Genomic DNA, 23,150 nt, shown 5'->3' on the forward strand with positions numbered 1-23,150 from the left:
TTCAAAGCTGTGAAGAGAAAAATGGATTTTGCAGGCTTTTCTGATGTATTCACCCCTGTATCGTCAGTTCTTTGAGTGGATCTACTCAGCCTTGTAGGCTTTCTAGTGGAGGTGCCACAGAAGCACCCCAGGATCTCGGCTTTCCTTTCCATGTGCAGGTTTAATAAAGTTCATAAGGAGAAGGCAATCGGCTTTTTCAAAAGACAGCACCAAAGGCAAGCGAAGGAGCGCAGTCATTCCGAACACCCTTTTAGGGACAACACGCGCTGGGAAGCGGCACGGAGCAGCACATTCCCGCATGGTATTGCTCTGCTCCGCCACTGTCGTGCTGAAGCCTCACGCTGACAAGAGGAGAAACTGGCCAAGAAACTGATGGTACTGTGGGAAAACTGAAACAAACTATTTGGCAAATCAGTGCACAAAATAAATAAACTGTGTAACTGACAAAAATACATACATCACTGGTGTTTGTCCAGGCTCTTTACAAGACAGCTATTGTAAACCTGGGGCTCACAAAAACTTCTGTGAGCTAAGCTCACAAGTGAAGTAGCTCAGTCAGCCTCTGAAAAATCAAGAGATCCTGGAAAACTGACAAGGACTTACACAGTGTTTGCTTTCTGACACCTCTGCATGCGTTTGGATGGCATTTCCGAGATTTGCTTGCAGGAGGGGCCTGAAATGTCGAGGGAGAGGAGAGGAGAGCGCTGTGATACTTCCAATCAGGTAGTTACAGCAGCCAGCGGTTTCGTAAAACCTTTTAGTGTTGTGAGACCGTTGCTAGCACTGGACGGCTGAGTGACGCTGACCTTTAGACACTGGTTTAACTCCCAGCCCTCAGCAAGCTTCAGCGATGTCCGTGGCATTTCTTACACCCCTGAAGTTAACTGCCTGCGTAAGGCTTTGCCTGATCAGGGCTTTTCCCTCCAGCTGTAGCAGCTGTCACATTTTCAACAGGACTGTAATTTTTTTCATGTCCTTTGAAGATTTTTCCAATTTTATCAACTCGTGGCACAGGCAAATGAGCTTCTTTTAGGTTGGGCTGAGTAACTCTGTAAAGGTCTCTCATTTATTGCGAGTTATTGCCTCCTCAGAATGACTGTACAGACACTCCTGCTGCACTCAGCAGTTTCATGCCAGCATCTCTCTGCCGTTTGACCCCGAAGCACTTCCCTTTCAAGATATTTGTTATCACAGCTCTCAGCCAAGGCTATCACAAGTGTCATACCTTCATTCTCCAGCTGCTTCCCTTGGTGGGGCCCTGGTGTCTGTGGGCAGGTGCTCGGTGCTTGCTGAGAACAGATCCTTTAAGGTGTATCAGGTTAGGTATCCGAAAGTCGCAGCAGCCAAAGTATCAGTAACCACAGGGTAAATAACTCCGTCTGCTCACCTCTGAGTACAGCGAGGGGCCAAGAGCAGAGCTCTTCATTCACACTCGTATGGCACACACGTCATAGCAAGAAACCCGCAACGTTTTAGGCCAAGCCTTCAAAGCAACTAAAAGACCTGTGCGAATACCCTGGCGAAGCAAAACAGAGCCCCGACGTTAATCGGAAATAATTCCCCAGGGGTGAGAAAGTGTCCCCATTCCTGCTTGGGCTGGCCCCTGATTTCTTCCCTGGTTGCCTCTACGCCCCACTGGCTGGTTTTTCTGCTCTGAGGCTCTCCATCTCTGATAAGCTCCAAGACATGTTTTAATGTGGTTTTTTTCCCTTTTCTCTTTTAAGTTAATCCCTCTCGGTGGTTTCTGACATTGTCAAATGGCTTTTGTGTACTGTCAGAAAATCTCTTGATGTAGCTACAGAGCAGCTGCTAACAAGTTGCCCCTGGGATCCTACATCTATGAGGCTGTCTGCCTGTATAATGATTTTCAAATAAGTAAATCTATTAATGAGATCTCGGTGGGAGCGGGGCTCGGGGCTGGGGAGCAGCTCCCTGTCAGAGGACCTGCACAAGAGGGGCTTCGTGCCGCAGCAGCCCCTGGCAGGTTTGCTTTGGCCCCGATGGGCACTGCAGCATCACAAGGGGAGTCGCAGAGAGCGACTGTCCCTGTGCAGTAGTGGGGGACACGAGCCACTCGATCAGTGGCGGCACTGGCTGCAACGTACGTGAAAGTGAGGGACAAATGGGATCTGTCACATGCTCTAGATAAGATTCAAGAGACAAATTCAAGAAGTCAGTCTCTTCCTCCCCAAATCAGGACAGCAGCCTTAGCATTGAGTTAAAAATTCAGAGCTACTCTTTGGGGTTTGTCAGTTTTGCCCCAAGATTTAGGAGCTACTGGGATCCAAGCTTTTCTCAACAGCATGATCCTAAACCTTCAATTTTAAAAATGGGAAAGTATGCTGAGATTTGCACATATTCACACGACTCCAGGGGACAGAGTATAAAAACCCAAACCACTGAGTATTACGAGCACTGTGATATAATGACAGATTACGAGGAATTCAGCATTACGAGGAATTCAGCCTGGATACATCCAATGCCCGCACCCTGGTTTACGACGGCAATGAGACGGAGGGCTGCAGTCGCACAGGGAGGCGGGCGTTTTGGGCCCATATACAGTAGATCAGAGCAGCAGTCAGTCTCCAGGGCCCCCAGACCCGAGGGACTCTGGTGAAGGCCGAGCGGAGGGCTGGGACCCTCCGGGGGTCAGACCCCAGCACGCGGCAGCCGGCACAGCCTGCAGCCCGGGGCTCGCTCGGTGGCACGAGCTGTGTCTGCACGCAGGACTGGGGAGGAGGTGTGCTGGCCGTGGCACTGGCTGCGCTCTTCCCTCGTGCTGGAACCAGCCCTGGGATCGCACACAGACAGGTACTTTTCCCTCTGAGTCAGCAGCAAGCCCGTGCCCTCGCTCGGTACAAGGGGCAGGCTTCAAGCTTGCAAAGATGGGCTCGGTTTAGCATTGCGAGAGGGACCGGGTATCAGCACAGAGCACGCACACAGATACAGGTGCCATCTTGCTGTGTTTTCAGTGGCCATGAACCTCCAGCATGGTTTAGGACTTAACCTAGCAACCTCTCAGCTTGGAGGCAAAAGCATCCAGTGAACCACAATGACTCTTTTAATCAAAAAAAAAAAAAAAAAAAAAAGAAGAGAGAAAAAAGAAAGAAGCAGAAAGAAAATTCAGCGTGAACTTCAGGGCAAATGATCCTCCATTATCAAATCCCATCTTAAAAAGTGCATGAGGCTAATTGAATTACTCTTGCTGGATTTCTATGTAGCCATGAAGTCTTCTTAATGTGGATTGATAGCATAAATCTGTTCTCCATTGAGGAAAAAGTGAACGCTGGCCCCTGACATCTATCTTTCTTTCCAGAAATCCCATCTAACTGGACGTCTCCCTAGGCCACTTCCAAGAGAAAGATGTCTCTATCCATTACCCCTGACACGCAGCAGCAAAAGGAAGTGAGGTCCGTTCACATCTAATTACTCCCACTCCTGGATTTATTACAATCATGCCAGGATTAATTGAGAAAGTAAAAATGCTTAGTTGGGTGATCAATCTTCTCTGAGTTACTTACCTTGTCACTCGCTAATAACTGTAAAATAAAAATGCCCCTCTGCTGCATCTCAGCAAATGGATTTCTATAATACATTGCTAGGAATCTTTAAAAGGCATTTGAAAGCAGTAAGGAGACAAATTGGATTAGCTGGAGAGAAAGTGCAACCAAAGCATTTTTTTCATTACCATAAAGCAAAAATTTCAGCTCTCCAACGCTCAGGTGATGATGCAGAGACAGCGCCCGGCCCCGTGCCGGGCTCATGGACACTGGCTGCCCTGCAGCACCAGCGCGATGCCCGGGGCAGTGCTGGCAGGAGCTATGGGGCAGGCTTTGACATGGGGGACACAGATACAGCAATGGGGGGCTGAAGAATATTCTGAGTGAAACACAAAGAGCCTTTCCTGGTTTAAAGACCAGGTCATTTTTGACACCAGAGACACACGTTCTTACATGAGGGACGCTGAGGTTTTTGCCCAGCTGAAACTGGATGTACTCAGTCACTGCCCTCATCTTGCCCACTTCCCACCATGGGGCTCCCTGTGTTGCCCCAGTGTGTCTTCAGGAGCCAGGGCAGCTATTTCGGTTTAGATCTCCTAGCTAGTGAGGCCTGGTTTCCCCCAGATGGCCACCCTATGTCAAGGCAACTTGAAGGATGTTACTGTCTTTGAGATCAGAGCGCTCTCCCTGTCAAATTTGGCTCAACCTTTATTGCCAGAAACACACATGATGCACAATGCTAATAACCCAGCCCCGTTCTTTCACAAAATCTTGTCTGAGAGAAATATCCCATTTTCCTTCTGCAACAAGCTCTTTAAAATGACAAGAATCCAGGAGCTCCCACAGCCAGGGCAGTCCCAGTTCCGACCGATCACATCCCCTGGCCTGTGTAACACGCTGCCCTCGGCGTGCCGGCGGGGCCCAGCTGCAAACCCTGGGTGCCGAGGGCTGCAGGAGAGGAGGAGGAGGAGCAGCAGCCGCCGTCCTGCGTGTGCCTTGCTGCAGGCTTGAGCCAGCATCCCCGGCGCTGGCGGTGGAGCTGGCAGACGCCACAAAGACACCCAGCTTTCGGGAGCCCTCCTTTAATGGAATAGATGGAGGATGCTGGGAGGGAGGACTCGAGCTGAAAGAGAAGAGATTAAGATTCAGGGCATGCAGGGATCAGGCTTTTTCCTTTCTCCTCCTTTTTCGAGGAGCGAGGAGCCAAGGTTTTAGCACTCTGTTAGAGGGCCCTTGGCAACCCCTGCAAAGCTGCTGGCAGGCTGGAGCTGCTGCCCGGCTCCTCTCACTGGGCTCCTCTGACAAAAGGTCTGCGTGGTGCCCAGCGAGGCTGCCGAGCTGGAATGCCCACAGGCCAGCAGGGAGGGACCAAGCCCTCCCGGCTTGTGGTTTCACGCTGCCCTAAACCGATTCATAATTAAAGGCAGGATTTATTGGACCAGACTCTCAGAGAGATAGAGGCTTTTGTGTTGAATTTTATCCAAAACAGTTAACGCAGCTGCTGCTGTTGCCATTAGCGTGGGCAAAAAACAAGAGGAAAAAAAAAAAGAGAAAAAAAGACATTGAAACTATCAGCTCTTAGAAGATTTCTTCTTCTATCTGAAAATCAATTTCTTAGTGCGCACACAAAGAATGACCAGGAAATATTTCATCCTCTCGGTGCCAAGCTGAGAGAAGCCAGCACTGGGACGATGCTGCCTTGCATTGAATCTCCCAAATGCTCTCCTCTGCATTCGTTATTCTGTGCACACGCGGGGAACAGGGACTCAGGCTGAGTTAACCTCTTGCTGCCTGCTCTCCCACGGCAAAGTGAAGGGATGCTGCTGAGACAGAGCAGGGCCACCCAGCCCCTGGGCACCAGGCAAGTCACTGCCCTTCTTTGTCTTACCTTTCCCCGGTGTAAATTGGAGATAACGTCGAGGACCCTGTCCCAGTGAGGGTCAAGGAGAGGCCGCAGCTCTGTGTGTCTTGATGGCCCACCAGGCTGGTGTGGGCAGGGCAGGCAGGGGGGCACCGCAGGCAGAGCTGCCAGCCTCCTCCCTCCCAGGCAGAGCTGCCAAGCAGCCCCTGGCATTGCTGCAGGCAATGGGCAGCAGGGGTGTCCTGCTTCAGTCCCTGTTGCACTAGACTTTCAAATCGAGCGAGATCCCGAACGCCACTTGACATCCTTCTCCATCAAATATTTATCTGTGTCTGCAGGTCACGGGCTGAGCGTGCTGGGGCAGGCCCTGTGCCGTGGGAACCCGTGCCCAGCTTAACACCTCCTGACTTAATTCAGGTCATGCAGGGAGAGGGGGAAGGAGACCCAGGAGCTGAGCCTGCTGTCTGCCTCCTGGCCAGGGGATGAGCGGGTTGGTAGGAGCCCCTCCCCAGTAATGTAGCAGCCCAGGCTTTGAGTCCTCAGGCAAAGCCCAGCTACACCTGGAGTGCATTGCCAAGCAATTGCCAGCAGAAGCTCCTGTTGTACCCAGCAACGCGGTGGAAGAGGATGGAGGAAGGCAGCCTGCCCTCCAAGTGCCTCTGCCCAGCTGGCGCCTAATGGACTCTACAGAATTCTCCTTTCCCCAAATCCGTCTGCTGGACGCACGGTGAAGAGCTGAATCCAAACAAAAGGCCTGGTGTCATCGAAAAGTGACAAGAGAGGGAGAGAAAAATTAGCCGCACATGCCCAAGCAAAACAGGAGAGTCAGCGTCATGAGATGTACCAGGTTGGAGCAGGAGTGATAGATGGACACAGCACTCCCGGCAGAGATCGTGCCTCTCCCCAGCACCGGTAGCGACTGGCTGCCCCGCACACCTTGCTGGCCGGGCTTTGGCAGACCCCTGCATTCCAGCCTGACCAAAGCAATCGCTGCTCCCACAATACTGCAGTACTTGAGAGCTGAACTGCCTTTAGCACCTTTCTCTTCACAACTGCTCCGTGAAGCAGCTTCTGCACAGTCCTTTGTGCTCTTATCGGTCTAGGAAGCACTCGCAACACTAAGCGACTGGCCCAAAATGATAAAGGAAGTCTGAGGCACAGCATCAACCAGAAAGATGCTTCCCCTCCAACCTCCTTTGCTAATGCAGTCTGAGGTGAGGAGAGCACACAGTAGGGAGAGCCTCTTCACAGCGGGGTGCAGCCCTCTTCACACCGCATAAGCTGCTGCACCCGGGGGGAGCAGGCAACTCCCTCCCGCTGGCAGGGCAAGAGCCTGTCTAGTGGATGCACGGCCATGGGGCGACTGCAGTAAAAGACTCCAGGCAAGGTACTGCCTTCCTGCCAAGGCGACTCAGCTTGCTGCAGGGAGCAGGAGGCGAGCCAAGGAGCCGAACGCAGCAGGGTTGGGGACTGAGCCTCCATATATTGTGTCATCTACTTAGGGCCTGTCAGGGGAACCACATTCTGACTCCCTTTGGCAGCAATAGGCAGAGCCTTTCAATTAAACAAAGTGCTTCAGTGAATTGCCGCCTCATCCATTAGGCTCATCTGACTCAGGCACTTGCAGACTGTCTGCTCTCCATTGCGCTTCATTTGGGAAATTGGTTTCTTTAAAAAAGCAGAAAGCAAGAGGAAAGGATGAAGTCTGTGCAAGGGGAAAGAAATGACCCCACCACGACAAACCAAATCTTGCAGCTACCAAATCAGGCAGGCTGGGCTTTTAGCTCTTTAACAGCAGAGGCAGTTCGTGGCAGACCGGTGCAATGTTCAGGTCAGTGGGAAAAGCCGGCAATGTTTTCAGTCAGGTAAGGCAGACAGGGAGACAAATGCACATGATGCCAAAGAGGAAGGCATTGCACGTTCACGCGTGTGGGTCCCCCCTCTGTGGGCACTATCACCTCCTGCGGGGTGGGGTGGTGCAGAGCTGGCAGGTCCTGGCGGATGCTTGCGGCAGGGTGCGAGTGACCACGCACACGAGGAGCGACTCAGCCCCTCAGTGGCTGAGGAGGTGCTGTTCCTAAGCCACGCTGCTCTCAAATCAGATGGCTGGTACAGAAAAACCAAGTCCTGTTCTTTTCCTGTACTCATAAAAGTTTTCTTTGTTAGGCAATAGCTGGAAAACAGCTGCTCCCAAGCTGAGGGCTTGTTCAGACACATAATCCTTGCTTAGGAGCCAGGCCATTTACAAGGGTGAACAGCTCTGTGCTAGGATCTTAAAACTGAGCAGCTCCTCATGTCCTGGCTGTATCAATGAGCCCATGCTACCGGCTGCCAAACTGGAGGCAGTCCGGACAGTGTGTGCATTCACACCCCGGGAGGCCAGGCAGTGGTTAGGTCCCTGGCAGGCAGCTGGGTGCCGGGGGCACTCCTGACCCGGCACCGGCACCATGGGGAAGCCAGCAGCCTCTGCCAGCGACGGCTGGGCCCTGCTGGGAGATGGCAAGGGTGGAGATTTGGGCAGGAAGGAGGCCCTGGTAAACAGACCTGGTCTGGGGCTGGGGCTGGACAGCTGACTGCAGTCACCGGAGTTCTGCCCCCACTAACAGGAGGGCTCCCAGCTCTTCTCACCCCCTTCCAGAGCTGTAAAGAGTGTTAGGAATAAGATGCTGTGTTGCAGAGCAGAAATGGACCAGAGCCAGAAGTTTTAAGTCCAGAGGCTTTGGTGGGGGGAAGGTAAAAGAAGCTAATCAGTCTTGTTGCTCTTGGTTTAGTAGTTCAAATAAAAGTTCAGGCCTGGGACCAGAGATTTGCCCAGGGCTTGCTTTAGTCTTGTCAAGCAGGATTTGTTGCAAGCAACTTACTCTTATTTTGGCTTTATAACTCAGTCGGTCAAATCCACTTTTGGAAACCATTAGTGCCCTGGATATCTCTACAGCAAGCAGGAGACATCTCCCTCATGGATGCTGATAGCTACAAGAGAAGCAATAGCAGGGCTGACCTCAGTCTGAGAAAGGCTGGCATAACCCATCCACTTCTCCCTGGCAAGGCACTATTATTAATTGTACTTACACTTATTATAGCAAGCATGGCCAAATCAGGCTTGCTGGTGCTAGCCCCTGTCTAGAGAAACAGGCTCACAAGTCTCGGGCCTCAGAAATCCTCTCACATCACTCTGATGTCCTGCTATTACAAGACCTGCTTCACCTCAAGCCAGAGCACTGCTCCAGTCAGAACCAGTTTGAAGCCAAGCCGATCTTTCCTCCTGAGCTGTGTTTTTGTCCCAGCTCTGGCGGTCTGGGCGACGTCAGCCACTCCAGTCGTGCTGGCAGGAAAGAACAAGAAGAGCTGTGGGATCTGGAAGCAACATCTCTCCCCTCACCTCCCACCAGTGCGGGGACAAAAGCTGCCAAAGCCAAGGGAGATGTTTCAAAATGAAACCAATCCCAGTGCTGGTCCTGGATCCGGGATCAGAAGGAACACGTGTTGTTGCCTGCTGTGGCCAGGCAGGACAGGTCGCTGTAACAAAAAGCAGATGTAACTCCAGCATCCTGGGATCTGAGGGCAGAGGCCTTGGCACGAGTCTGCCTCTGGACCAGAGGAGACAAAGCTCTCTCCAAGTTCCCCTCACTTCTCTCCCACTTGTTTTTATCAGGACCTTCCACTTTATTCCTCTCCTGGCCAAGGAGCTGGTTCCGCCGAAGGTGGGTCCCTCTCACAAGTGCTATCCCTCGGTCAGCCAATGCCATATTCATTCTTTTCCTTCCTTGCAAAACTGGAAGAAAATCAAGGCTGAATTTGCAAAAGTGAGACAGGAAAAGAATGTTCAATTAAAAAGACAATATAAGCAGGGCTGACCCAGGAGAATTAATACAGCTAAAGTAAAAGGCTGGCTTGAGGCTTTGGCAGCAGGAAAGCTTCTATGAAATGAAATGCCATAAACCTTTACCAAGCAGAGAACAATAATAGCGCCAAGATGCAGTCCTTCGATATTACTCACACTGATTGGGTTCATTGACTGGCTATTGCAATGCAGCCTCAGTGACAGAAACGAGGAAATCAGGTCCTAAGTAATTAACATGCCGGCACAGGGGGAAACTCGGGAGAGGAGAAGGGAGGAGCCAGGAGGACAGGAGTGTTGCTCTCTACCACAGTGTGAGCACCAGGCCAACCTCCTTCTGCTCCCGAGCAAGATTTCCCAAACACACGACCCCCCCACGGATCACCACAGAGCAGCACACAATGGCGAAAGGCATTTAAGAGAGTCTCAGCCTGTTGCCTGAGAGCAAAGCCCATGGCAAGCACGAGTGGCTCAGATCTTTCTCCAGCGCTGTAGGCAGGGGTTCTCAGGGACAGGTGAGACCGGGTGCACAGAGGCGGCTTAGCGATTCTTGTCCTGGTCTTGCTTTGGGCTGACGAGACCCAGACATTAGAGTAACGCGGGTGTTGCACTGCCTTGTTCCTCTGGCTCTGGCTGCTGGGAGGGAAGGGCACAGCCCCTCACGTAGCACCCAGTCCCGGCTCCCTTCCCGCAGACAGGAGGTGGCTTTTCCAGCCCTAGTGCCCTGTGCTAGGGTGAGCCTTTCTGGGCTGCCATCCAGCTGCATGGCTAGAAGAGAGAGACAGCGCAGAGCATCCCTTTGTGAGTGAGCTAAAGCTCATAGGGCCCTGGGCCATTTGCCTCTCCAATTAACCAGCCTGTCTCCTTGCCAAGAGCTGACCCTGCAGCCTGCCGGGCAGCCGATGGCCATGGGTGGCCCCGAGGCTTTGAAGTGTTCCCACTCAAACTTTTGGTCCTCTGCTGAAAGCCCTTCTTTGCCCTTTGGCACCCCCTGAGCACAAAGCCACATTGTTTATGGGCTTGAAGCAGTGAGATGACCGAGTTGCCCTCCTGTGGGTTTATCTCTGCAGGGCACAGTGGGAAGTGTGACTTGCTGCTGCCTGGGCAGTACAGACATGAGTAGAGGCATCGCCGACATCGGAGGTGGGATGCAACCCCGAGACCGGTCTGTGCTGCTGCTTCTCTGGTCCCACCTGGCTCTCTCAGGCACCCTGCAAGGCAGGCCTAAAGGTGTTACCTAAGCAAGCCAGGCAGGAGGTACGGTCCCAACAAAAATGCCAGTGCAGTTTCTTACCAATGGCTCTCTTGCTTGCACGAAGCAGTGGAGAAAAGCTGGGAAGGAGCTGGGCTTAGGCAGAAAAGCACAGCCAGCCACATACTGGAAGAGCCATCCAACCCCAAGCCTGGGACGGGCCTCTCCTCTGCTCATTCGCCCAAATGAGCGCACGTCCTTCTGCCCAGCGTTTTCCTGGCTGGGGAAGGCTTTTTGCGGCGGCAGCAGCAAACGCTAGAGGAAAGTGGCCTCTCGTGGATGAAAGCTGTGATGCAGCGCGGGCCAGCAGCGCTGCACAGAGCGCAGCCCGCAGCTCCGCATCCCGCAGGAGCGCGGCTTGGGGCAGCAGCGCCCAGAGCCCCTGGGCTGACCCCTTGCCCCGGCGTGAACGGATGGGACAGGCGTCCCGCCACCGGGGCGCAAGGAGGGACGTGAGCCGGGAAACCCGGGCACGCTACGGTGCCCGGCCCACGCTGTGCATCGCCCAGGCCGGCTGCCCGGCGAGAGGGGAAGCAGCAGGAGCAGATCTGGGGAAAGGACCGTCTCGGGCAGCCGTGCTCGGGCAGATGAGGCTTTCCCGTGGTGGGAGATCGGTGCGAACCTGCTCCGCCCTCCCGGCAGAGACGCCGCTCTTTACCATCGCCGCTCTGATGCTCCTGCAGAGCACCCCGGATACCAGAGCACCGTCAGGGCTAAGCCAAGCGTGTGTTTTTTAATAAACCAGGGTGCTACAGATAAAGGCGGGGCGATCGCCCCGAGCTCCGCCAGCACTGGGAAGGGGCCGGCAGGGGGCACGAGCGGCCCGCGGTGCCGGCGGCCGGGGCGGGCGGCGGCGGCCGGGGCGAGCGGCGGCAGCCCGGAGCCGGGGGGGGGAAGCCGGCGCCCGGCCTCGCCGTGCCGCCTCTCTCCGCTCCTGGCTGCCGCCCGCCCCGGCGGGATGGAGCGGACCCGGAGGCGCTCGCCGGGCCCGTCCTGCCGCAGGAGGGTCACCTTCCCCGGGCACCGCTGCTGGGGGGGGGGGTCCAGCCCGGGGCCCGGCCGGATTGATCTGTGCTACAGCCCAGGCTGGGGCTGCGCTTCGCTGGACTTGTTACAAACCACTAGGAACACCCTGGGCGTGTGCCCACCGTGCACAGCTGGGATTTATACTTTTTCCCTCGACCGGAACAAAAGCAGCTCTAAAACAAACTTTGTCGCCTTTTGCATACATGAAGCTCCAGCGTTAGCTCACCCTCAGCGGCAGCAACCTTATTAAAACATCAGAAAGGACAGACAACCAGCAGGAGACAAACTGGTGGAGTCAACGAGCCATACTGGACAGAGCGTCTTGGGGCAGCTCTGGCTGAGCATCCCCTCCCTCTGCACTCCCAGACCTGCGTGCTGCTTTGTGGAGGGAGGGGGCTTGCTTTGTCCAGGTCAGAGCAGAAGGAGAACGCAGCTGAGCTCTGCGTTCAGAAATCATTTTGTCCTGAACAGCAGGACAGCGTTCTGGGAAGAAGGTTCCTGCCGGTGCATTTACCGCTTGTCGCAGGGCATCTTTGGCAAGGATGATCCAGGTTGCAGCAGCCATCAGTGGGGAGACAGGATACGGCCCCAGCATTCTCCTGTCCCAAAGAGTGCCCAGTACCTCCAAGCAGCTCGAGTGCTAGAGGGTGGTCAAGGCACAGGGTGGGTACATGACTGTGCTGCACATCCAGAGTGAGCCAACAGCAGAGCTCATTAAAGCACAGCTCACAAGACATTGCCATAGCATGTGCCTGCCCCTTGCCGGGGTGCACAGCGCCTAAAGAAAACACATTGGTTTGCAAAACACAAATGTTTGGCACAAAGAAGTACTTTGCTGTTCGTTCCAGACCGTGGTGACATTCCAGCCTGAAAGCCCCTGTGTTTGCGTTTCTAAGAAAGCGCCGCAATTTCTTACCCTTCTCTCCTTCCCTGGCACAGCCAGCTGCCAACTAGGATGAGGGACCCCGTAAGGGGGGTGATGTGATGGAAAGAGGCGGGCGCTGCCGAACTGCCATGCTGGAGAAAAATCAGGCCTCGGTACCCAACCTGGATCCCACACCCCGCACAATACAGGCTGGCCCCGCTATTGTCCAAGGGAGGCAGAAGGGGTTCATAGCAAATATTATTCTGCTGGCTGAGATTCATCAAGTCAGTGGCTCGCTCATGGGCATAGAGTCATCAAAGCGTCCATCAGCGCTAACCGGCACTGACAGCCGCACAGCGGGAACAATGGGGCCATAACACTTATTAATCATATCCCTCCCCATTGAACCCGACCCATCAATCAGTCGCCTTGGTCTTGTACTTTGAATTCCCCGAGCGGCAAGCTGCCGATCCCATGGCTCTCCCAGTGGGGGACCAGACGGAGGGACACGCCGTTGCTGGGGCAACGCTTGCCGCCGTTTCCTGTTTCCCCAGATGTCAGCCATGTGTTTCCATAAGAACTGGGATTGTCCCCAAACCAGATGGAGCCACAGGGCGCTTTCATGGGCACTACGGCAGCTGTGGCAGTCCCTTGCACACAGATGTTGTCATGTATTCTCTCATCTCGGCTGTCCCTGTATCCCGGTGGCTGTTCTCGCTGGCCTGCATCCATTCTTGCTGGCCTGTGCAGTAGCATGGGAGGAATGAGCAGGTGCTTTTAAGAGCCTCCAAAACGCAGTGACTTCTCACAACAGCTCGTGGCCAGTCTCTGTCTCACCTGCAGATCTCCAGTTGAGGGTGCCACAGAGCACTGGGATGGGGATAACGAAATGTCTCTGACATCCTTCTTCACAACTTCCACCCACAATGGGAGCCTGGATAGCCATTCTATAAAGCCTTGGGCCTTTCTGAGAAACTGTAAGTCTGATCTCTCAAAGCTTCAGCCCATCTGCATCTAATAGCCCAAGGTTAGGCTGAGTAACACATCAAAGTGTGGAAGTATGAGGTCTGATTAAAGCTTTTTTCAACACAGGCATTCATTTTTTCTTTTTTTTTTTTTTTTTTTGGTCCCTTGGATTTGGAACCATTCCTTCCATGTGCTCGAGACATATGCAGAGCACATTGCATGGGAAGTTGCACATGCTCCCCATATGGATGGCTCCAGAGCTCCTCAGGGAGCAGAGGGCTGTCCAGAAACAGTCGGAGAGCACTGCCAGTGCTACTGTTTGACTTACTGAGCAGGGCTACGGCCACTTGCTCTCCACGCCTCTGTGCTCAACGTCAGAGGCTGTGGGGAATACACAGCCCATTTTATCACATGAAGGAACTGCCTGTTTTCCACTCAGCCATCCACCTTCCTTTGCAATTTGTCCTTTGGGCTGCCAAGGCTCTGGTTCAGAAGACGCTTAAAGCCTCCTTCCCCGTGGCCATGTGGGCAGGCTGGCTGCCGAGACCTGCAGAGAAGAGAAACGCGTACAGCAGGCTGGAGGCAGGCAGCTCAAATAAATAAGAGATGTCCTTGCCAGAACCTGTAGCCAGTTTGCAAGCATTCCTTTTGTTATAGACAAAGGATTTGCCCCACTGAAGGGATCTCACCATCCACCTCTGCTGAAATCCCCTAGGCAGAAATCTGTGCATGTGAATGTTGTCCCTTCTTTCTGCCTAAAGCCAAACCAAAACGCTGGGTCCAAAGCTCAGAACTCAGGAGACAGTCCTCCTGCATCCAGAAGTTGTGCCTTGGCCATATCTCGTGTTGGGAGTGTCCCAGGAAAAGGGCCCCCAGAGTCCTGCTAAAGTTTTCAGGGCTCCTGAGAGCAGCCCTGAGGGCTCCCACCCCTCCCCACTCGTTCATGAGGGAAAGGCTGTCTCCCCAAGTGCAGGGCTGGAGAGCTGATGGTGAGGGACACACGCAGCCTGGGCTTGCAGTCTTGTTCCATCTCCAAGGTAGTGCTTTGCTCTTTCTTCTTTCCTCCAGCCATTTGCTCTGGAATGACAGGACTCAAGGACAGCCGCTCCCATGCTGCATGCAGTGCTGATGGAGCTGAGAAGTCTCACCCTGCTCCTGTTACACAGACTGCCTGGTGCCGAGCGGTGCCTGCTGGCAAACCACACCTGGAAGAGGCTGGCTTCAGGCGATGCTTAGTCTCTGCTGATAGGTACAAACAAAGCTCATTTGCAGCCCTGAACGGTGTAAAAGGTGGGCGTAAAGCAAGCTGAGGAGCAGGCTTTAGCACCCGCACCGCATCTGCCCAGCCACAGCACGGATGTGTGCAGCCAAAGGGCTTGCGAGTCCTGGGTGGAAACAGAGCTGCTGAACTAGTCAGGCTCCCCTGCCCGAGGCAACACTCCCCTCTCCACCTCTCGGTGCCCTTCCCTGCAGCCCAGATCCCCCTCCCAAAGGGAGCCCCCTTCCCCTTGATCTTCAAGCAAGGCGGTTCCCAGGTTAACTGGCCTTTTTGTGCCTGCAGAGCAGACGGTGCAAGAGGCCAGCGAAGCAGAGCCGCCCTTGCCCTGCACGCAGGATTAGGGCTGGGGAACAGGTGGCTAATTCCCCCCCGCACAATGCAGCGTGGCGACCCAGGCAATGCTGCTGCTGACCCACGGGCCACAGGAACATGTTAACAATTTCCAGGTCAGTGGAGGGAAGGAATGGCAATTTTTTCTGCTCCAGAGGATAACAGGATATGGTTTTCACAGCCCCCCCACAGCCCAGAAGGCAGATTCAAGGAACAGTAACGTTATCCTCGCCTTCCTTCACCCTCACCCCGAGGAGGGCCAGACCCCTCCACGTCCCCGAGCGTCAGCACAAGCCCTGCACGCTGGTCCCAGGGTGGAAAAGGCCCCATGCTGCCTGCACACCCGCCGCCCCTGCTGTCTAGAGCAGGGCGGATGAAAGACAGGGGCAGTGCAAAGAGACGCTCCTGAACACCCCATCCGCCCAAGATCCACCACCCTTTCCTCCCGGAGACCTCATGGGGCTGACACCTTGGTGGTATCCAGACACCGGCTGGTGTTAGCATCATTCCTGCGGAGCCACCGGCTGCGGCCACCCCTCTGACACATACCTGGTTGCGCTGTAGCTTGCCAGGACACAGCCCGCATCCCCTGTCCCTCTTACAGCAGTCATGGGTGTCTTCAGGTCACGTTCCCACGGAGCCCTTGTAAAAAGCTCTTTCATTTCCACAGGCCCTTCACGCTTGAGCTGGCAAGTGGCAGCAAGGCCAGTGCTGAGCCTTGTCATTATGTCTCCCTCCTTCTGGTTTCTTCTTTGGAAGGAGCTCTTCTGGGCAGGCAGGGCTGAGGAACAGAAGGAAGTTTCTTAGAGAAGGTGAAAAACAAAGACAAAAATAAACATTACTCCATTTCCTCATTTTGCTTTACTCTTACTCTGACTTATGCCAGAATTTGCTGGGATTCATGAGGGTCCTGTCCCTCCGGGCAGCCACGCATGAATGTTATTATCCTGTTGGCTGTGCAATAGCTTTGTAATGCTCCTCAGCACCAGCAATAAAACAGCAAGGCTCAGAGGAGAGCTAACGAGAGCTGTTCCAGTTTGAGGGTGCTGACAGGTGACCCCAGGCACCACAAGTCCTTTCCCTAGATTTGCTTCAAGTATAATGTATGTCTGCATGCTTTGCATCCCTTGCTCAGCCCGCAGGTACGGTGGGGCAGAGGGTCTCTCTAACTGCAGTCATACAGTGCTTAGCCCTGGGGTGGGAAATCAAGGGGTTATTCCCATCCATATCAGTCTGAGGCTGCAAGCCAGCAGGCCATGAAGGCAGGGCAAGGACAGCCTTCTCCTGGCACCAGGACAAGAGCGTGGAGCCTCTCTGCAGGGCCTGCCTCCACGTGGGCAGGATCCCAGGGGTACTGCAAGGACAGACACTTCCCAACTTCTGTCTCATATAACCTGCTGATAACAGCACAGCAATGGTTTCTTCAAGCGCTTTCTGAAGCAACTGAGCTTAAACAGTGCTGCTGCTGATGCAAGGTCATGGCCTGCCTCTGCCCTGCCTGATGCCTGGCTCGATGGGGCTATGACACTTTTACCTCTCCAGCCCTCCAGCAATCCCACTTTCCAGAGCAATGTGGGAAGAGAAAATGGCAGTAGGAGAAGGTGTAAGGAGGTGCAGATACCCTGAGTTCAGTTCCCAGCTCTCGCTGACCTGCTGTGCAACCTCGGCTACCCTCCTCCATGCCTCTTTTCCCCACCTGGAAAGCAGGGGTGATGATACTTAGCTCCATTGAGTCCCGTGGCAGAAAGACGTGCTGGAAAAGGACTGAGCAGTAGTTCTCCTCCCATGCACTGCATTCCCACACTCATTCCTCTCTCTCTCTCTCTCTCTCTTTTCCCCCTTAATGAGATTAAGTGAGAATAAATTATGCAGAGCCCACCCCTCTCCTCACCCCCACCCCCAAGCGGCTGCCCTGCATGGTTTCTAATTAGAATCATTAATAGGGGTGGGGGCAGCCTTGCTGCCACAGTGCTTTAACAATCAGAGCTGTCAGCGAGGCCCTCCGTGCTGTTAAAGTGTCCCAGAGCTTTTGTCCCCGGGCAGAAGGGAGCCCCGGACTTAAGACCACTTTCCCTTTGTGCTGGGAAGGGGGAGCGGGAGGGGAAGCTCTCCTTTCCCTGCGTTGTCCCTGGGACCACCAGGAGAGAGCGAGGGGTGATGCCACCAAAGCCCCCCCTCCGGCCAGGTGACCCCTGGCTGGGGGGGGGGATTTTGCCCAGGGCTCCGGGCAGGTGCAGGCGAGGGCTGGTTAGCAGCGCTGCCCACTCCCGTCTCTCTCCATCCTGCGTTTCTCCATGGGATTTCAAGCTTGGCTTGGCCTCGCCAGAGGATGAATACAAGCAGGTGGCTGCTCCTGTGCCCCGCTGGCTGGCCCTCCCCGGGCCCGTCCCGGGGGTGGCACGCAGCAGCGGCCATCCTTGCCACGGCCCCTAATGAGCAGCAGAACGGGGCACGTTGGGAGCGGATGTGTTAACGGTTTCTGGTTCAATGGAGGGAAAAATCCCCACAAAGGAAGGTGTACAAATATTGTGGGAAATCTATTGGCCCCTTAATATTTGATGAAGGCCCGGGCCATTCAGCCAGGGTGAATTCCGCAGCAAGGTCTCATTCAGCTAGCATCAATGGGAAACTTTTAATTGAGAGGCACTTCATTCAGGGCCTGTGGGTCATTCAGTGTGAGGGGCTTTCAGGGAGAACAGAGAGCCATGTCTTTCCAAGTTGCACCAGAAGAAAAGCCACTGTTTCCTGCGCTGGGAGCTTGAATGCTGAGGGCTCTAATCCCCCCAAAGGGAAAACTGATTCCATTTTTTAAAATTCATTTCTCAAATAACAAAAAGGGAGGAAGGACAAAAAGGGAGGTGGCAAGGGATGGGGCTGGGCAGGGGAGCACTGCCCTGCAGGGGTGGCTCCATTGCCGGGAAAAAGGCCGAATGCCCCCAGATGCCCTTCCCTGGGGAGCAATCCCTCTCCCCGCTCGGAGGGGCTAGCTGCTCTCTGCCAGCACCCACTGGGTCCAGCACCTGGGCACCTCCGAGGTTCATCTGCCCGGGGCCACAAAGGATAGAGTGTTTCTGGGCTTAAGGGAGGTCGTTCTCCAGCCTCGGAGGTCAGCGCTGACATTTGTCCTGTACAGCCGGACAGAGGGCATGTAGGGGAAGGGGAGGGAGAAAAGGTCCCAGTCACCCAGTGACCCAAGCCTCTGCTGAGCCTTTGACTGGGGCCACAACAGCGGCAGCCCCGTCCCCGCTGTCGCGGCAGCTCCCTCGCTTTCTCCTTTGAGCACCAGCAGCCCAGGAGTCTGTTGCAAGGCAGAGCATCCAGTCCTGGCCCTGCACAAGGGAGGGCCAGCCACCAGCACAGCAATGCAGTTGCTCTCCCTTTGTGCCCTGTTCCCAGCGGAGGTGGGTGCCCCCGGCCGGAGGATGGCAGAGGGACGCTCATTTGGCAAGAATGTTTTGCTTCACTAGTCTTTTCTCTCCATTTTTGGGGGTGGGAGATGTTTTGCAGGAGGCATGAGGGTATTGCTGCCAGAGGCAGCAGCCGGTTCCCCTTTTTGCGTATGGTGCAGCAGCTGGGAGCAACCAAAGCGACAGCCAAAGGGCAGGACAGGCATCTCTCCCCCAAGCGAAGGGGCACGAGGGCACCATCAGCCTGTCTGTGCAGCCAGCCAATCTGTCTGCGTGGGCACGCCGCCTCCGAGGGGCAGGAGGTTAAAGCTGTGATGCACATGAGGAGGCAGCAGGAGCCTTTGCTTCAACTTCTAAGAGCCTTGGAGCAGGATTTAAAAGGCAGCTTCTTCCATCCTGTCTGCCGCAAGAACCTGTGGCGCAGAACGGCGTGTCAGGGCAAGGAGGGAGTTCCCTGGGGTCACGATGTCTGGGGGGGCCCCACGCCCGACCAGCGCTTTCCTTCACAGACACTAAGGATCCACTCCGGCCATAAGCACCAAGAGCCTGGGGAAAAAGCACCCGGTGACCCTCCTCCCGCCTGGGATGGAGCTTGCTTTCCTCAGCTGTTCTGGCACTGGGGCAGGGTGCCTACCTGCTTCTGCACGCGAGGTGGGCACCTCAGGGTGCAGCTGCAGGCTGCGAGGGTTAACACCTTTGGAGCACTGCACCGGGCAGTGAGCTTACCCTCCAGGGTCTCACCTAGTGCCCGGCAACAGCAGCAGTGATGACATGGGGACCTTGATTCCGTGGGGCTGTTATTCCTCCTCCCCGTTAGTCACCTGCATTTGAATCTGCCTTCGGAGTGTGAGAACATGCAGGCTTTTAAGCAGCATGAAGGAATACGTCTGTCTCATTGCTCTGTCCCTGGTGTGCCTTTGGACGCCCCAGTCTTGAACACATCATTCAGATACCATGCTTGTGGGAAGAACCGAATGGGAAAGAGATGGGAGCCTGCGTCTTTTTTCCCCCTCTGACTTTTTTTGAGGGTCCCTTCTGGGACACACAGCACCCTTTGCATGACCTCCTTTCTTGTCCCTCCCCCTCTGCTCCCAAGCTATAACAAGGCATTGCAATAAGTTATAGCGGCAGCTGGTTTAAAAATGTGCTTTTCTAAGGCTAGGTGTCATAAACTCACAATAGGCTGGGCTGAGGGGGACACCCTGCCCCGCCGCTCTGCTCTTCACTCCCCCGGCTGTAAAGAAAGATGAAGAAGGAATTAAAGAGTGGTTGGAGGGGAGGGACACTCCTCATTATGTCTCCTACGCTGCGGTTTCCAGGGAGACAGCTCCTGGTGCTGCATCCCTCTCCCATCCTGCTGCGGCCCTTTGCAAGTTACAGTAGCGGCGGCTGCTGTTTTCCCTCTGTTCCCAGCTGTCTGCCAGGCGCTCTCCCAGGGTCTCTGGCCCAAGGTGGGCTTGACACCATATGGAAGAGAAAAGAGCCCCCCGGTACATATGACCTGTTTGGAGGGGGAAGGAAAGGGAGGTCGAGTTCACGCCTATAAGGAGCCAGGAGGGACTGACACGCACTGACAGCGTTACATACACATAAACGAGGCTCTTGCTTTTTTCTGTAAGTGGTGCAGAGAAGCCCTGTAATATTTCCAGTGCTGGGAATATCATCACAGTGATATGACTGTGATGGGAAGTCATTAAAATGCCCATAGATCAGATCACGTGCTATGATCTGTGATCTTTTGGGAAGACTAGCCAGTGGGAAGCATACAGCCGCTGCCGACGAGCCAGAGCTCCTCTTGCAAACGTGTCACAGCCAGCAGCGGGAGTGAAAGATTCAGGCACCCTGACTGCGAGAGCAGGCCAGCGCCCCGAGAGCGGGAGTCGGGGTCGGGACTCCTGCAAGCTCTCTTACCTTTCATGGCCTCACTACACCTATGCAAAGTGAGTCTCTCCAGGTCTCTGGATGTACAGGAAAAGACAGGTCAGGCTTCCAGGAGCCCAAGGACTAGGAGTAGGTCACATCACATGTGAAAGATGTAAAAGGGCATCCCTCTACTCTGGAAAACATTGCAAGGTTCACAAATGAACAGAATGCAGACCTGCTGTGCAGCCCTATCAGAGTTCTGAATTAGCTAGCTTGAGTAACTGCAGCAGCAACCAAGTGCCTGTCGTGCAGGCAAATCCAGGGCCCTGCCTGGAAACACAGAAAGCCAGAAAGTGCATTAATTATAGATTAATTAATTTACTGTTTTTTTCTCTGCATCCCCCCAAGTGCCAGTGTATTGGTTTGAACTGCCTGTGCAGCGTATCACCATACAGCAGCCCACACCGAGAGCTGGGCACAGCTTTAGTGCAGATCATGTTTGTAGAACAATAGCAGGATGTCTTGGTATGGCTGTGGTCACAGCAGTTTCAAATTCATTGGTATGTGCATGCACAGAGGTAAGATTATATACATTAGAACAGAGCAGTAGAGACATGACTGATTTATCCCTCATCCATATTTGTGTGTTTCTGTAGAGAACATTTTTAATAACAGACGCTGAATACAGCGAAGTCATTAGTGGTTACTGATGTATCTTGCATACACATGAGTTTGTTTATGTATTAATGAAGAAGCGATACCCAAACCTACAGGTGAGATCTGACCTCTCCGTCACGTGCACAGGCTCAGGAGTGTGCCATGGAGAAGGGCAGTCCAGAGCATGGCTCAAGCCCCACTTGGGAATTGTTGCTTGAAGCTTGACCAGCTGCTGCTTTGGGGGCTGAAATCTCCTGCATGCCATGCGCCCTCCGCTGCCTTGCAGAGCTTGTGGGCACCCACGGAGGGGAACCTAGGGGGGGGCATCTGTAGGGGGATCCCAGGCAGCCCCCACCCACTCCATCCACCCCTGGGCACCTCTGCTCCAGCTGCCATGGGAAAGAACCACAACTCCCGGCATGCCCAACATGAGCACAGCATGCCCAGATGGCCTCCCAGACCAATTCCTTTACACATGAGCACCCAATCAGTTCATGCATGATCACCCATTTTGTACCTGCATGAGAGCCCAACATGTTCATGCATGCCCGCCCCGCTAATTTATGCATGAGGGCCCAATTAGTACATACACAGCACCTGGTTAGTTTTATGCAAGAACACCCAATTAATTTATGTTTGATTGCTCAATTACGGCACACATGAACACCCAATAAGTTCACATATGAGCTGCTAGTTCATGCCTGAGCTCCCAATTAGAACATGTATGAGTGCACATTTGCATCACACCTGAGCACCCAATTAATTTATGCATGAGCGCCCAGCAGCATCATGCCTGGGCACCCAATTACAGCATGCATGAGCGCCCAATCAGTTCTTGCATGAGCGCCTGATTACTACCTGCATGACTGACCAATTATTCATGCATGAGTGCTCCGTTAGCGCACACCTGAGCACACAATTAGCTCATGCATGAGCGTTGTGCCGGACATACAGGGCAGGTTTCAGCAGCTGGGAGGTGACGTGTGGGAGGAAGGCACGAACTGCACGTTGCCATCACAGTTGCTTCCAGTCAGCTCTGAAACAAATGTAATGCCCCATCGCGTGCAGAAACATGAGCCCAGCAGAGCACAGACAGATTGAGGAGCGTCAGCCACGATGGGAGGAAACTTGGGAGGAGACATGCGAGGAGGTGCAGGGAGATGCTGGGGGAGATGCACAGAGAGATGGCAGAGGAGACCTACTCAAAAATCCAACTCCTGGGGAAAGTTTAATTAAGAAGGGCAGAGGTCTTCCCAAAACAAGCTAAAAACTATGCCAGCTTTCTCCATATTTCACTTTTCTTGCTCCTTTGTGGGTGGGATTGCGGAAACATATTCTGGTGACCAAGTGATAAATGAGGCCTCAGTCCCCTACGTCCACAGACAGGCAGAGTTCACACACAGACCCCGAGAGCTCCCTTTGCTTCCAGCTGTGACTTTGCAAAGAGGATCCATCATTTAGCAACCGGAGCATCCACTGAGCAGCTCTGTCCAGCTTTTGTATTGCTTTGCTTTCTTACTTTTCCCTCAAAACACCTTTGCCACAGCTCCCAGGCAGATGTTAACTTCATTCTTTCTTTGGGGACGCTCCAGTGAGAAAGATTTATCTTGTCCTCGCTGCCTCAGGACCGACATGAGGCAGAGCTACCCCAGGGTCAGACGGACAGCCCGACTAGCACGCATTCACCCCACCTCCCCTCGCCAGAGCTCTCTGCGCAAAAGGCGATTGCAGCTTTAATGAAGTCAGGATTTATGCAAGTTAATCTGGAGGTGACCTGTCTGCATTAAGCGGGTTGACATACACCCGGTGCCTCCCACCAGCTTTTGTCTTACAGCTCAGCACACATAACCCGAGGGGGGGGGGGCTGGCCTGGGGGTCGGCAGAGAGGAGTAAGGGCAGGAGCTGTCAGTCGGAAACCTGCGAAGAGCCTCCCCGGCCAGGGCACCTCCCCGCGCAGGGAGCTCAAGAGGTGCTGCAGGATGTCCCCAGCCCCAAGCGCCAAGCCGGTCCCCCAGCCACGAGAGGAGCCTCCAAATGCCTTCTCCTCCCCGACTGGCAGCTACGTGCCCAGGGGTCTCCGAGGTAAGGGAAGAGTCTCTTCAGCCATTTTTACTTATCGACACATGGGATCAAAGCCCTTTTTGTCACAGGAGGTCTTGGGCCATGTCCAGGGCCTTTAACCCACCTTCCCAGCCATCACCCGTGGCAGAGATCGGGTAGGACACCCTCTTGAGTATTAACACTGATGGAGAGACCACGTTGCTCATCAAATCTCTTCCCCAAATTAATCCAGTGTCGAGCTTCTC

General features: G+C 54.2%; 1 protein-coding gene across 4 annotated transcripts; it reads right to left on the reverse strand.

Moving 5' to 3' along the window:
- Nucleotides 1-3,781: 3,781 nt before the first annotated feature.
- On the reverse strand, nt 3,782-16,695 carry LOC127024763 (uncharacterized). 4 transcript variants are annotated; one of them, XM_050909424.1, is made up of 3 exons: nt 16,568-16,695; nt 15,467-15,698; nt 13,523-13,855 (listed from the first exon to the last, which is right to left on the reverse strand). In XM_050909424.1, the coding sequence occupies exons 1-3, from the start codon at nt 16,644-16,646 to the stop codon at nt 13,744-13,746; spliced, it is 423 nt and encodes a 140-aa protein (XP_050765381.1). In that variant the 5' UTR covers nt 16,647-16,695; the 3' UTR covers nt 13,523-13,743. The 4 variants fall into 4 exon arrangements, 1 of the variants encoding a protein (XP_050765381.1); XR_007767595.1 differs by lacking the exon at nt 13,523-13,855 and adding an exon at nt 14,252-14,550; XR_007767596.1 differs by lacking the exon at nt 13,523-13,855 and adding an exon at nt 14,252-14,582.
- Nucleotides 16,696-23,150: the final 6,455 nt, after the last annotated feature.

This window comes from Gymnogyps californianus, chromosome 21 (genome assembly GCF_018139145.2).
Source record: "Gymnogyps californianus isolate 813 chromosome 21, ASM1813914v2, whole genome shotgun sequence".
NCBI lineage: Eukaryota > Metazoa > Chordata > Aves > Accipitriformes > Cathartidae > Gymnogyps > Gymnogyps californianus.